We start from the raw sequence: 15,046 nt of genomic DNA on the forward strand, positions 1-15,046 counted from the left end.
CTGAAACTTTTTATGCTGCAATGCGTTTTATTTTCGGGTGGGGGCTACCCCATTGGATGTGGGGAGGGGGGGTGGCGTGGAATATTTTCCATTTTTCGGTGCCTGCCCCTCTCTGTTTGCGTGGGCGTGTGAAATATATGGGATAATTTAGTTTCTGCCTCGTTTTATGTCCACTCATAAGTCATTAAGGCTGTTTTTTTGTTGTTGTTGATGCTGTTGTGGTGCTCCCCAGGAAAATAACATTTTGGGGGGCTGGCCGCTCAGTTTTTGATTAAAATTCATGGCCACATAATTTTCGAAATTTAATGGCAGAATTAAGCAATATTTATGAATGCAAATCGAATCGCGTTGGTGCGGGGTTTTTTCGCGGTTTAATCATATTGAAAAAGTTCATTCGGTTTTATTGTTTTTGATTTTGGCCACCAGGGTGGGGCTGCGATTAAAAACGTGCCCTCTGAGAAAGGGGGTTATATTTTAATTTTCTTTTATATCTGATTCCATTTAAGGGAAATATCAACTCTTATTCACTTTTCGGTAACTAAAAATTCTGGAAAAATCAACTAATTTTGGTATTATTTCAGTGTTTATGGTTTTAATACAAATTCTACATATTCTGGTGAGTATTAATCCAAAATTTAACAATTCTACAACTCAAATTTTGCTTTAAAAGGAGTTATACAAAATTGAGTAACGAAGAACTCAAAAATGTGATAATGAGCAGCCATTTCTTGCCATTTCTTTAAAATCTCCAAATTCTTTAAGTCATTGAGGGTCGAATGATAATGCCCACTACTGATATAGACCCTTTTTACTCTTATATTAAAGATATACCAAAATCTAGCTAAAATTCCAGAATTTCCCCCTTTTTTCAGCACAATTTCCCCTTCTTTCTCTGCCACTCAAATAATTTAACACCCTGATGAATAAATATTACCTTTTGAAATCAAAAAATGATGTCTGCCTGTAGAACAATGCTCTCTCGTGCAGGCATCCACTGGAGAAGTGTCTCCATGTCTGCGTGTGGCCGTCGCCACCCACTTGCCGCTTGCCGCTTGCCACCACTATTGGAATCCGTTTCAACACCTACACAAAAGCAACTTCCACTCAATCTAAACGTTGGGCAAACACTTTTTTTCGCTTTTTTTGTTTTTGTGTAAATTGCAACGCATAAATCTTTGTGACAAACAGACAGCGCCACGGAGAGAGCGGAGGAGTGGAGGAGTGGGGCAGTGGAGGAGTGTTTCTGTGGCAGATGAAGAGAATGAAGGACAAACACTCAAAAACACAATAGAAGTGACGCGACAGCCATTTTTCAAAAAAACAAAACATGCATCACAAAAACAATCCGCATAAAAAAAAGGGAAAGAGAGAAGCGGATGGAAACGAGGAGCGAGAAGAGCTGCAGAAGAACCGAAGTGTTGGATATCCTTTAAGGAATTATATATATGCCATAGGAAGGGCCATATATTGCCTGATTTTTCCTCTGGCACTCGTATCTGGCATCTCTTATGACTGAGGGAAAAAGGTGTGCTACCAACCTCTTGGCCCAATCGGTATAGCCCGCCGCCAAGGGTATCCACAAAAAACCACTTGATATAAGGGAAAGCACAGGCGTTGTAAGAGTCGTTAGAGTGGGGGCGGAGGAGGAGACCCTGAAAGCAGCGAGAGAACGAACGCATGATTGTCTTAATGGCTTCGACATGTTTGCAAAACGACTGTCAAAAGCAGGCAATGGCAACGCATGCCAATGGCTGTGGCAGTGGCAGTGGCAGTGGCAATGGGCATAGACATCGACAGCGACATCCACATGGTCATGGGTCCTGGGTCCTGGGTCCTGGGGCCCGCAGCTGAAGATGGAACCGAGGCGCTCGCTCTGGTGAGGCGTCGCTTGAAATCACAGAATCTGGCATTCACCCACTCTCCGTCCTCTCCCTCTCTCTCTCTTTCTCTTCGATTTTGGTCGTGTCTCTCCTTCTGTTCGATTCTGGTTGTGTCTTTTCGATTTGTCGCTTCGTCTTTGCGCCTTTTGCGGGGACATGTCTGCGCCTGGGAAGGCGGCTTAGAGATGGGAGCAGGGTGTATCGATTTTGGATGGTGGATTGGATTTTCCCGTTTGTCAAGCGATGAGTGATACTTGTAGCAACAAAATTGATGGCTTTTTATCGGGCAGTAGACTGAAATCGATTAACGATTACAATCGATAACCATAAAAACATATTTTTCATAATTTTGACTAGGTTTTTGAAAGAAATATCAATGGTTTCTCTACAATCCAACAAAAATCGGGTTTTTTGTGCTGCAGATGCCATCTCCAACGGGGCAAACTCCCGCTTCGTCATGCGAGTGAGCCGCCTGCTGGTTTGGGGTTTCTTTAACTTTTTTTTGGGAGAGAGAGGTCTGCTCTTGCATCACAAATCTATGTTCTGACAGCAAAGTCACTCAGTCATGCAGCCGCACACTTGATGTACCATACACCAGCCCCTGTCCCCCCCCTACCACCCACCCTCCCACACACTGGTAAAAAACGTGCCCCAACGAAGACCCAATCACACACTTAGACATGTCCCTGGGCTGGCGGGCCTATCTGCACGTTGGAAATTGAATTTTTCACCTGAATGCGTTTCAGAGGATGAGAGCAGGTGGGTGGGCAGGAGGAAGGGAGGGTGTAGGCCTGTCTGCATGTGTAATTATCGTTATCGATATCGCTCATACGCCCTGTTGCCCGAAACGGCTGCTGACAAGCTCGAAACTTGCGTTAAACTGTTGTGAAAATGGTGGGGGGGGGGGGGGAGCCGCATTTAACCCTCGTTAAGCAAAATCGAAATTAACGCTTTACGTCCTCCGTCCTCTGTCCGCCGTCCATGTGAAAAAGGACACTTTTAATGCTTCCCCCAGAGCTGCCGCTCGCCCGCTCGCTGGCTGCCTATGAAGTTATTAAAAGTAAATTAGGGTTGCAAACCAGCAGAAACCGAAACCGAAACCAGTTTTCGTCCTTCTGGTATTCCGGCCTGGCCAGGGGTTGTGGGGTTGGGGGGTGTGTGGGTGGACACCCCGGCCTCCTGTTTTTGTTTAGGGTTGCGTGCCTTTGACGCATTTTAGTTGTTTCTGTCGTGTCTGGGGGTGTCCTGGCTGTGTTTTCTGCTTAACTTAATTGTCAACATGGGAATTTTTCCTAAAACTAGAAAATAGTTTCTACGGGTCTCTGGGATTTATGACGTAAAACTTTCAATTATTTTCAGATTTGTTTAATTAGCAGGATTTTTTTGGGGACAATGCTTTTCCCTAAATAAAAAATTGCCATATTTTTTATATAATTTTTAAAGAATACAAATTTGTGTATTAATATTTTCTATAAATATATTATATTATTATATTTTCTAATTTTTAAATATCATAATTCTTTCGATGGCTGCGTTGGAATTGCTTGCAGGCCCTGGGGTTAAGGGTTAAACTACCCACAAATTGATTTTTAAGTGGTGGGGTGGCTGCTCCCAGGGGAGGGGGGAGGGGTGTGTCAATCATCGCATGATTATGAATGCATTTGGGTTACGAATACGAATAAGTGCCCTGAATAATTCAATAGAAAAGTTTGAATGCTAGTGAATATTTCAAAAGGGTTTCAGTGGCAAGAAGATAGTCCTTCGGTGTTCCATGAATGTCTCTGGCTTGCTTTAAGCGAAGCATCTTTAAATGTCATTAAATGCCTTGCAGGATAAAGGATATGCCTCTAATTTCTATGGCAATCTACCGAATATCCATTCAAATCAGACGCAAAAAGAAGGCCCAGGAGGCCAGGAGGAGAGGGGGAGAGAGAGAGAGGGTGACTGAGGCACACCTTTGAAGTGCAACGGAGAGAGGCCCGCGAGCCAAAGTTGAAAAGTGCGCTTGTTAACATTCCCTAATTGCTGTTGTTGCCACTGCCACTGCCACTGCCGCAGGGGGGCAAAGCAGCAGGAGATGCAACATGATAGACGGCACAGGGAAGACCCAAAGGGATAGGATGTCGACGGCGACGACGACGACGACGACAATGACGAGTGCAATTATACAAAAACTACTTAGGCGCGCATCCTGCCTGCCTGCCTGCCTGCCTGCCAGCCAAAGATGTAGACAGCAGCGACAGCGACAGCGAGAATAAGACGCTGCCGGTGCTGGCTGTTGCCGGTGCAACAAAATTGAAAGAAAATTCACTTTCGCGTTTGTAAATTTGTCAACATCCTTGAAAAATGAAGAGAGAAGAAGGAGTACAAGGAGCAGCAAATAGCTCGGGGCCTGCCGGTGACAAGTGCAGGATGCACGGCCACAATGCAATTTCAGTTAAGTCTCTTATAATAGGAAACTCAAGCACTTTGGCTCACAAACAGCCAGCGATGGAAACGGTAACAGCAGCGGAGTGGTAATGCGAATAGGAACTAGATGGAAACTGGACGGGGACACTGAGAGAAATTTATGGAGATTTGTGGCAGACACCTTTGATAGTCTTTGGGAAAAGGGAAATACATTTTAACTTCCATCGAACTTCTATTACTCGAACTAAAACGGAAGGCAACAGTGTTTAAGGCTATAAGTCGTAGGCTCCATTAGTCGAACATTTGCTTTAAAAAAATTGAAAAAAATTTAAAAATAGTAAAAAATAGATAAAAAATGAAAAAAGGTAAAAATATGAAGAAAAAAAATGTAAACAAAAATTAAAAAAAAAACTCGCAGTCGCAGAAGCAACGACCAAGAATGGTAGAAAACTTCAGTTTATTCTTGTATTTTTTGTATTATTTTCAAAGGCTTTAAGAGCTCTTAACATCTCAAAAAATTCAGACTTGGGTCGCTATATCTTTAGGTATATCCACTCCATTGACATGAATAAAAAATCCTGTAAAAGGTCGTAGAATTCTCTTTTAACTTTTCAAACTTTTGCTTAGAACGGCCCTGCCTTTGATGAGTAAAAATTATGATAGTGCGTAAAGTCAAAAACAGCGGTTTTTGAATTTAAAAAAAATATTTTGGTGATATATTGAAAAATCCAAGTGTGAGGCGGCAGAGATCTTCTCAACCATAGCCACAACCTTATGTTTGCCTCGTGGAAAGTCATTAAAAAATTCGCTTAAATTCATGCAAATTATCTTTCAGACTTTTCTCTTTGTAAGCCCCATAAAAAACAGAATTCCATAGAAGTATTAACAATAAAAAAACATCCAAGATAAATTCCATAAATTGGGGTTTCAATTGAAGTAAATTCCGGCTAGCTGGTGCTCCTATTAGATGTCTTTTTGTCAAGTGCCGAGACCCTCAAGGAACTCTTGAATTTTTCCACGGAAAATTGCCATTCGTCAGGGATCATTAAAAGGGGTATTTTATCATTCAGAAAAGGGGTCTCCGGTCTGGTGTGCGAGTATTTCCCTCAGTGCATGCCAGTCATCGGGCGAAGAGCTGCCTGGAGAGATGCCTAACTACATTTGTCATTAAGTCAATAAGCGCATTGTGCTTAAATGCACATAAAATAAAGCCTACAATGGAGACCAGAGAGGCAAAGTCGTAAAAGAGGAGCAGGAGCGGGAGCAGGGAGCAGGGAGCAGGAACCGATGAAAAGGACCTGTAAGAGGAAGGATCCATCTCATGTGCTGGCGACAAAGCCGATTTATGCCCAATTGGATTTGCTGCTAAGAGCCACAATTCATGTTTTTATGACCGGATGCCTATTACGCCCCCCCCAAAAAAAGGGAGCCCAAGGAGCCACAGAGTTTCTTTCTTTCTTTTTCTTTTTTAATAAATATAAAATGTCCAGCCCAAACGAACAAAAGGTAAGTCAACAAAAGTCGGGGGTCCGAGAGATGGTTAGGGATAACGATACGGATACGGCTATACAGATACGGTATACGGTATACGGGATAGGGAATGGGAATGGGAATGGCAAGGAATGCTTAGCTTAGGCCATTGATAAGCAGCTTGGACTTGGGTCAGCAGGCATGTCCTTTTCTTTTCTTTTCTTTTCTATTCATTCCATTTCTTTTCTTTTCGTATCAACAATATCCCTGTCGTCGTTGTCGTCGTTGTCGTCCTGCCTTTCATTCGATTTGCTTGTTAAAAAGCTCAAATTTTATGGCCTTTTTTGGCAACAAGTAAGTTTATCGATTTTGCCGACGAAAGGACAATAAAGTGGGGACCAGGACCCAGGGAAGGTCACAATCTGCTGGTCTGGCGCTTTCTGGGTGCGTTCATCAGCAGGCCAGTCCCTGACATTGATAAATTATGCAGACTTCCACGGTATCCCTTACCCTTCCAGGAAGAAGGCGCAACAAATGGTTAAGCATAGCCCGCCTTTAGGCGCGCTGATTTCTCGGCCAAAAGGCAATGAGTCGACAAAAATTATAAGTCATAAAAAGGCCGTCTAGCAGATGGCAGCTAAAATTTTGAGTGCCCCTAAGATGAAGACGCTTAAGGTAGGATTGTGACGAAGGATTGGCCAGATGAGAGTTTTGAGAGTCAGTTTTTTATGGAGACCGCCTGAGAGGGGGATTGGGATTTGATATTAAAGTAGAAAGTTGGGTACCATTAAAATTAAGTTCTCGACTTGAGATATATGTTTTGTCCTGGCTGTCCTGGGAAGGAGTTTAAAGAGTTACGAGGAACGGGAGTGCAGAAATTTTATATGTAATGTCGACGGTTTCTAGCACTCATATGATGCTCTTCAGATGTATTCATGGTTTAAGCATCTAAAGTGTACTTTTTTCCACTTTATTACTGGAATATTAGCTTAAGCACGATTTCATAGTGTTGAACAGGGTAAAGTAGTGTTGCGAAAGGTTCATTCTTGGCACTCTAAGTGATGAACCTCATTGAATAGTTTTGGAAAGTGTGAAATAGTGTTGGTAAATGTTCATGGATTGCATTAGAAATTCTGAAAACAATTTAGTAGCGTTGCATAGTGTAAAATAGTGTTGAATAGTTGGAAATAATGATGAATAGTGTGAGCTAGTGCTGTAAAATGTTCCTTGTTGGCACTAGAAGTGTTGAAAAATATTTAGTAGTGTTGAATCGTCAGAAATAGTGTTGTGAAATATTCATTGCTTGCATTGATTCTTCATTTATTCTCAAAATCAGTTAAATTTGAATAAATTCAGTTAAAACATTGAATAAATATGCCAAAACGCCCACAAAATAATATCAAAACTGAAGTTTTTCCATAAAAACCTTATTTCGCATCACCCTCCTTTTTTTTCTTTATTCTATAATATTTCCTTAAACCCCTTTAGCTCCTTCTTTAATTTCAGTTTTGTCAGCTGCAGCTGTGGTCCTTTCTTGTCCCTACTTCCGTCTCTCCCTCTCTCTCCCTCCCTCCTACCGCACTTCCATTTGCTGCACTCAAAATTATAACCTACATTTAACATTTTTAGACCCTATACAAAAGCCGCTTACGCTAACGCCCTGCAATTTTCCTTCATGAATTGACAACTTTGACATAATTGACTGAAGGACCCGACCCTACCCGACCCCACCCCAGCCCTACCCGACCCCACAGCAGCAACAAAATGGAGTAGAGAATGGCAGAAAAAACAAAAAATAAAAATCGCAACAACTCGTAAACACCGCAAGTCCTTAAGCAGCTGTGGAGGGGCCAAAAAAATTCTAGAAATATAAAAAAATTAAAAACCCCACGATGCGATGACGATAATGAAGTAGCCAGCGCTCCGAAAGAGTGGGTGAGACACAGGAAGAGGGAGAGAGGAAGGGAAAGCAAACCCGATGGAGTTTGTCCAGCGCCAGCCACCGCTGACTATTTTTATAACAATTTGATTATATTATGTTTTTAAGCAGTTTTCTTCTGCTTTTGGGTCGTCATCTTCATTAGCACATTAAAATGTCAATGACACTTGGTCTCTAGGTCCGCAGCGCGACTCGACCCTTTCCGGTCTCTGGCCCGAGCCCAAAGGGTGAGCCATTTGAAAAATGCGCGAGAAATGCGAACAAGGCGGCGAGACGGCTGCGACGGCTATGGCTGGGCGGGGGGCTGGCGGGGGCGGCGGACTTCCCAGACATCAACTCTGACCGCATGACATTCTTCTCCGTTTTTTTCTTTTTACCGCACTTCCTCCGCCTGTTGTTGGGGTGCTTTATGATTGCTTGACGGCGCCACCGTCGGGCAAAGAACGGGGGTGAGTGGGAGGCAAAAAAATATCAAACTTGCCGTAAAAAATATGCTCAACACTTGTTTATGTCGCCATATCCGACACTCTGCTTTCCGAGAGAGGGCACCAAGTGGGAAAAGGGTTGAGGAATACAAAACTCTGTTCAGAATTGTTCCAATTTAGCAACATTATGTGGAATAGTATGGTGTTTATTGTCAAAGAGAAATAGGAGCTGACAGTTCCAAAGTTCAGGTAGGGCCTTCTCTTTCTCTCTATTTAAAGCCCTGCGTAAGCTGCGCAGCGGCAGCGAAATCTTGAGCCGAAGTAGTAGGCGGAGAGCCTAATCCGATCTTTAAGCGCTCTCATTCTATTTTTAGCGTTGCCGAAGCTCTGGCCCCGCAGTACAACTACAAGGCAGCAGCACGAACATCAACAAAGTCCCACAAGACGAGCCAAAAGCCAGCCGAAGTCAGTCTTAGGGAAAGACCTTTGCAAAATGCAGGTAGGGCTCTCTCTTTCTCTCAACTTGAAACCCTGCGTAAGCTGCGCAGCGGCAGCGAAATCTCAACGTAAGACCACGAACCGAACTCGAGTAGGCGGCGAGCCGAATCCGATCGAGCGCTCTCTCTCCTTCTATTTTTAGCGCTGCCGAAGCTCTGTTTTGCATTGAAAAAGTGCATTACAAATACAAGGCAGCAGAACATCAACAAAGTCGCGCGAGACGAGCCGTAAGCTAGCCGAGCAGAGGCAGAGCTTTGTTTTTTTGTGTCAAGTAAGATCTCTCTCTTGTTTTCCTTTTCTCATAAGCCTTAAGCACAAGCAATACCCAAAGCACTCATAACCTCTCTTGCTTGTTCTCATCTGCGGTTCTTGTTGCTTCTGGGGAATTACCCAAAACAACGGCAGTGAAACTTTTCCTCTTCTCGCGTCTCCTCTCCCAATGAGAGTATCAAAGTTTCGCCTTGGTTCATTATGGAAATTTGCATTCCTTTTGTTTATGCTCTTGTTCCAGTCTATACATATTTTTTTGCTGTTGCCTGCTATTTTTTAATGGCATTCTCGAGCACTTTAAAGTTTTGATGGCCTCGCAGCGCCTTGGCTGCTTGAACATGGCTCAACCGAGCAATTCATTAGGCGCTCAATTGCCTCGTGTTGAAGTTTTCCTTGCCCACCCGCTGTTCTTTTGTTCTCTCTTTGGTCTTTGGCCTAGTTTAGGCCCATAATGAAGTGAATTATGTTTTCACATGGCAAACACTTGGCACTCAGCGGGTAATCATGTCGGGGCAGAGCCATAGACTGTTTTGTTGCGCGCGTCGGAGATTAGCGGGAAAATGCCGTTGATAGGCATTGTTGGGTCTCTGCTGGAAATCGCTTAATTAACTTAATCAAAATATGGCGATTATGATGGGGTATATCCTGTCTGTATCCCAGCTACGGCCTGTTGTCCTCTATGTTCTCCATTGTTTGTTCTGTCAATAAATACATGTATTTATTTGTCCACAGACACACTCGAACGTACGTATGTATGCACGTACTTGTATCTTTTATTTGTATTATGACAGCCGTTCAATTGATGCAGAAATTAATTAAAATTTTCCCCAATATGTGTGTGTGTGTGTATGTGTGTGTGTAATAGGACTATCTATTCGAATGAGTTGTCCTTTGGCCTAAGGCTAAGGTAAATTACATTTAGCCAGGACCAAAGAACGTTTTGAATGGATTGAAACCTGGTAATTGCTTTGCATTCAATTTGTGTGTGTCCGTACAGTGTGCATTGCCTAAAGTGGATGGAATATACATATAAATGGTAAATGGTTTATTGAACGACTCAAAAATGTGTATTAATGAACTTCAACCTCACCTTTTCTCAAATTTCATGCATTTTTCTAAGAATTCCTCGGCATACCCTTTGGTCTTTGGCTTTAGTCAATTATGACTGTGTAAATGGAAATATTTGAACCCTTTACGGCTGGCAGTCAATTTTCGAAATATTTTCACATCTAATGGACTCCAAATTAATTCCATATTACTTTATTATGGTCCCTCTTTGGTCTTTGCCCTTTTTTGCAGACAGCAAAGCGAATAATGTCTTGGGCTTTTCAATTAACTTGCGGCTGGCCGAATAATACCTGCTCTCCGGTCCACGAGGCAGAGGCATTTCCCCAGACAGTCGGAGAAAGTCTTAAAGGCAACCCGTTTGTTCCCCTCGTTCTTTTAAAGCCTTCTTTAATGCCTGAGAAAACCCTTGTACCCGTAGATATGGAAAGTTTTCCTGTCTGTGCCATTGATACCGCAGGGCAGAGGCGGAAATAGAACGAGGAGGCGGGGCACCTTGCGGATGGGTACATGGGGAATATTTCATGGCACTTATCAAAGGCAGCAACAATTTAGGTTAAATACTCATTAATATTCCGGTCTGCAAAACTTTTTTCCCCACTGTCTCGCTCTCGCTCTATCTCTGTCTCTGTTCTGTGTTTTTGGCAAATAAATTTATGCCCTTTGCTTTTGGCCGCCGCCAGGCACGAGACCCAAAGACACAGAGGCACAGAGGCGCAGGACTTTCTTGGGCCGTCCTTCCAAGCCAAAATAAATAAGCACACGCACATGCCAAAGCACAGACACACATACACACACACACACACACACACACAGCTACACAGATACATATGTACAGCTGAGTAGAGAAATTAATTTTGCGTAGCCTACATTTTTGGGAGAGCCTAAAAATGAGCGAAACAACAACAACAACAGCAACAACAATTTTTCCCATGAAAATGATAATTGCCTGCCAACGGGAGTCTACAAAAATGAATAATTTATAAATGAAGCAAATTGTTGCAAAGTTGAAACAGCAATTGGGAGTGGAGTATGGGGGTTCAAGGGTTAGATATCATAGAATTTTCGGGTAAGTGATATAACAGATATTTATCGGATATTTATGCGGGCAAAGAATCTTTGGAATAGAGAGTACCCTTACTCGACCACCTTTTTTTATTCCCTCAGCTAAAAGATACAGTTTATATAAGAAATTCAGATATTATTAGGCATTAATGACATTCAAATGCCGTCGGATATACACACATAATCATATTAATAGGTGCAGGTTGAAAGTCTTCAATAATAATCAGTTTTATGGTACTTTAAGTGTTTAAAACAAATTTTTTTTGTGGTTTATTTGGATTTTCAAAGTAAACTGGGGAACCGCCGAATCGGATTTGTCCTCACCTTTGGGATGAGCAATATATAAGGCACATTTTTTGAATATTTTGAGTAACAAGTGAATAAATTGGAAATTCTTGGCTTGTTGGCCATTAAACAGCCATTTCAGTCTAAATATAAACAAATAATATAATAATATATTTCTTTTCTTGAAAGATTGGGCAGAAGCGGGGCGAAAGCGCGGCAGCCGAAGAAAGGCGCTCGTCTTATACGATCCCAAACGAATAACAAAACGAGACGGTTGATGTCTGATTGCCTTCGGCCTTCTATCGGGGCTAACATGATCGATCTCTGCATCTGCCTGAGCCAACATGTTCGATCATTGCTCAACCCAAACGTAGGCTCGAGCTCATACACAATCCATGCTTATATGAGACCGTTTGCCATGAGCCAACCGATCGTTTCATGTTGCGGTTTGATTCATAAAAGCTCCAAGTAAACGTTGGGTTGTACCCTAAAACCGATGGCTCGCTGGAGCACTCTTGTGTATGAAAAGGAATGGGGAAAAAAGGTTAGTCACAGATACCCCCTTTGATGGCTTGAATCTCTGTTGCGTTCCTGCATCACGGCTAAAGGTAGATTTACACACTCAGATTCTCTTTTATTTAATGTAGAAAACATGTGTGTTCCACATTTACAAAAGGGCAAAATATGAAGAGCGGCATTGGGGCCATCGGATAAGATACGTGTATGTGGCATACAACTTGGGGGCTCCGCTGGACGCCCGCTTTCATTTGCACAGCGGGAACAAAGTTGGCCAAAAAGTATTTAATTTGTTTTTATTGGATGCACCACAAGCACACGTACACGCACACACACACACACACTCGCACTCGCACTCGCGCAGGAAACCCACTAAAATGCCAATATATGTATCCTCTCTTTTTTTGCACGAAATTTATTGCATACTTTTGAGCGCTCCTGCAACAAGGGGCAGCATCACGGGAGCGAGCGACACGCGTGTTGTGGGGATTTATTTATTTACTCCTCCACAACCTTCATCCTTCATCCATTGGCGGATTTTGTGCGATGATAAAAATTTTGACATGCCAAACGAGCCATTCCAAAGGGGGTCCTGCGGAGGGGTCTGGGGTGGGGGGTCTGGGGGATAATGGTTATGCCGGGCGAGGATGTAACAACAAAATGACAGGATATTATTCAATTGAATTCGTTTACATGCATGAACTACATAATAAAAATGCCCTTAACCGAAAAGGGAAGAGCACGGAGCGTGGGGCACGGAGCCAAAGGAACGCAAATTGAACAGCAGCCAAATGGATGCACACACACACACACAGACACATTCCATATTTGTATGTGTATTTGTATTTGTAAAGGAAAAATGTACGTATCTTTTGTATCATTTATGAGTGGTGGCTGCTGGCTGGTGGCTGGTGGCGGTGCCCCCAAATGTTGTGTGTGTTTTTCTGTCTTTGTGGGCCAACATTTACATATTCATTTCCATCATGGGCTTCGCTTCTACCCCTTATTAAATGCGCATATTTTATGCAACAAAAGGACTCCACACCGACACTCAGACTCGCATTCATTTCGGTTAGTTAGCCCCCAGCCCGAAAGGGGGGATTTTCTTGGCAAAATTTTCCACTAATTTGTTCGGGAGTTGCGGAAATTGTTTTGCGTCTGGCATATAAAGTTTTCACATGCGAATTTTCCCCGCATTTTCCCCATTTCGATGAGATAAGCAAGAGTTATGAATTATCATGGGGGGTGGGGGGTAAAAGTTTTCCGGGGCTTTACGGGTTTCCTGCAAGAAGGAAGCAATCAATGCGGCAAATGATTCGGGTTTATGCCTCTCCCTCTCCAGGAAATATGCTAAACTGTGTCTGGCAACTTAATCTGTGACTAAAGTTAGTGGATATCCCAATTAGTTAAGAGCTTTGGGGCTGGCTCAATGATTACCGAGATAAGACCTGGGGGAATGCCACTCTTAAGAGGGAAAACTGAATGTTTAGCTCAGGAAATATCTTGGTTTATTTTTAGAAAATATTTGTAGAGTTTATTTTGAAGGTTAGGGCTTTAAAATCCCAAAAAAACACCACCGCGACCCCCAAATTTGGATAACTAAGGGCCATATTAGCCTAGGTGGAGCCCCGCTGAGGGCCGGCTGTCGGCTACCGAAAAATACTCATAAATTCAAGGTATTCCCCAGTTCAAGCCATGTTTTCCCCTTTCATTGATACAAAAATAAGACCTAAAACCCTCTAAAATTGAAGGAATTCTCCCTCGCCTCATAAGTGCATTCCCCTTCAAGTCGAGTACCTTTAAAGATTATTTTCCCTGCCCCCAAAAGGCTTGTGTACCCCCATCAAAGTTCCAAATCATTCAACCGAAAAAAACAGACCCCCATATCGATAGACCACGCATTGAGATGCACCGAAGCCTCCGCCGCCATTCAACACCTTTCGGCAATCACCCAAAACCAGGAGATCCTGGCCAAGCGGGTGAAAGCCATGGCTAAATGAAACTCATTACGGGAATGTGGCAGCACACACAAATGTCTCATGCATTCAGACGAATGCAGAAGGATGCAGAAGGATGCAGAGGCATCAGACACTGCAGACACTTGCTCTCTGTTGAGCAATTTTCTATGGAATTTTTGCCATTGCAGGCCCGAGAGTGGAGTGCACTTGCCGGGGCTGTACTTACCTTGGGCATGGGTCCACTTGAGCAGGAAAACGATGAATACGAAACGTAAATCCATTTTACAAGTATTTATTTGTGTTTTTTTTTTGATTCGCTTTCTGTACAGTATTTCGCCTCAAGATAAACTTGGCTAAAAAAGCATTTACGTGTATTTTTTGCCCTGCACCGCGCACACAGGATGGCAGCACGAGGGGGAGGTGGCGACTCCCAGTATCCGTATCCGTATCCGTATTCTCTACTCACTCGCACAATTTTCTTGACATTTTTCCGTAAGTTTAGGTTTTATTGCGGGGCTTAAGGGCGGCCTTAAATTCGGTCTCCGTTTGGCCAGTCGGCACTTGGCCACAGTTTGGTTTGGTTTCCACTTGCCCCATTATCACAATTAGCAGCCGCTTCACCGAAAGTCAACCAAGGGGCATGCCACTGCTGCCACTTCGTTTGTTTATGTTTGCTTCTGCTTCTGTTGCTTTTGCTGTTGCTGCCAATCGCCGACGAACGTTCGCTGAGGCCCTCTAGAAGACCGACACGCGTTCCCTGGGAGTGCCCGTAAACCGTTGGCGGCAGTAACCAAAACTCAACTGAAGCCAGGACACAGGACGTGGCAGCAGGCCCCACAGCAGACCCGTGAATCGAGAGCCGAGTACCGAGAGCCCTTCGCACGCTCCACAGCAATGTTCGCGATTTGGTGGTGAATTTTCCAAGCTTCGGGCTCGGTCCGTACTTCGTCTTCGGACTCGTGCTCGTATTCGTTTTCGGAGTAAATTCCTGCAGGCAAAACAGCTGTTCCCACAGAGGGGAAATCTCTGCGTGGGCCGAAAGAGGGGTAAAGTAATACTGATAAGATTTGCAACCATAAGGGACAGATAATTGGGGGAAAACAAAGATATATTTCCAAAATTATAGAAATTACCGAAATGGGAAATCTAGCAAAAGGATTCATAGAGAAAACGGGAAAATATTTCCTGGATCTACTTGGTTTTCTAGTAAATTCCCTTGGCTCGGCCACGTTTTGTTTATTATCAGTCGTTGGTATCATATCATAA

The 15,046-nt window shown here is 43.3% G+C and overlaps 1 protein-coding gene across 1 annotated transcript in view; it reads right to left on the reverse strand.

The window, feature by feature from the left end:
- The window catches only part of LOC6595618 (roundabout homolog 2), a 53,068-nt gene extending 38,544 nt beyond the window's left edge, over window positions 1-14,524 (reverse strand). The window contains exon 1 of the mRNA XM_002020657.2: window positions 14,007-14,524. Coding sequence (XP_002020693.2) covers window positions 14,007-14,061 — 55 coding nt within the window. The 5' untranslated portion in view covers window positions 14,062-14,524. The remainder of the gene's footprint in view (window positions 1-14,006) is intronic.
- Window positions 14,525-15,046: the final 522 nt, after the last annotated feature.

This window comes from Drosophila persimilis, unplaced genomic scaffold (genome assembly GCF_003286085.1).
Source record: "Drosophila persimilis strain 14011-0111.01,24,50 unplaced genomic scaffold, DperRS2 tig00000191-arrow-pilon, whole genome shotgun sequence".
NCBI lineage: Eukaryota > Metazoa > Arthropoda > Insecta > Diptera > Drosophilidae > Drosophila > Drosophila persimilis.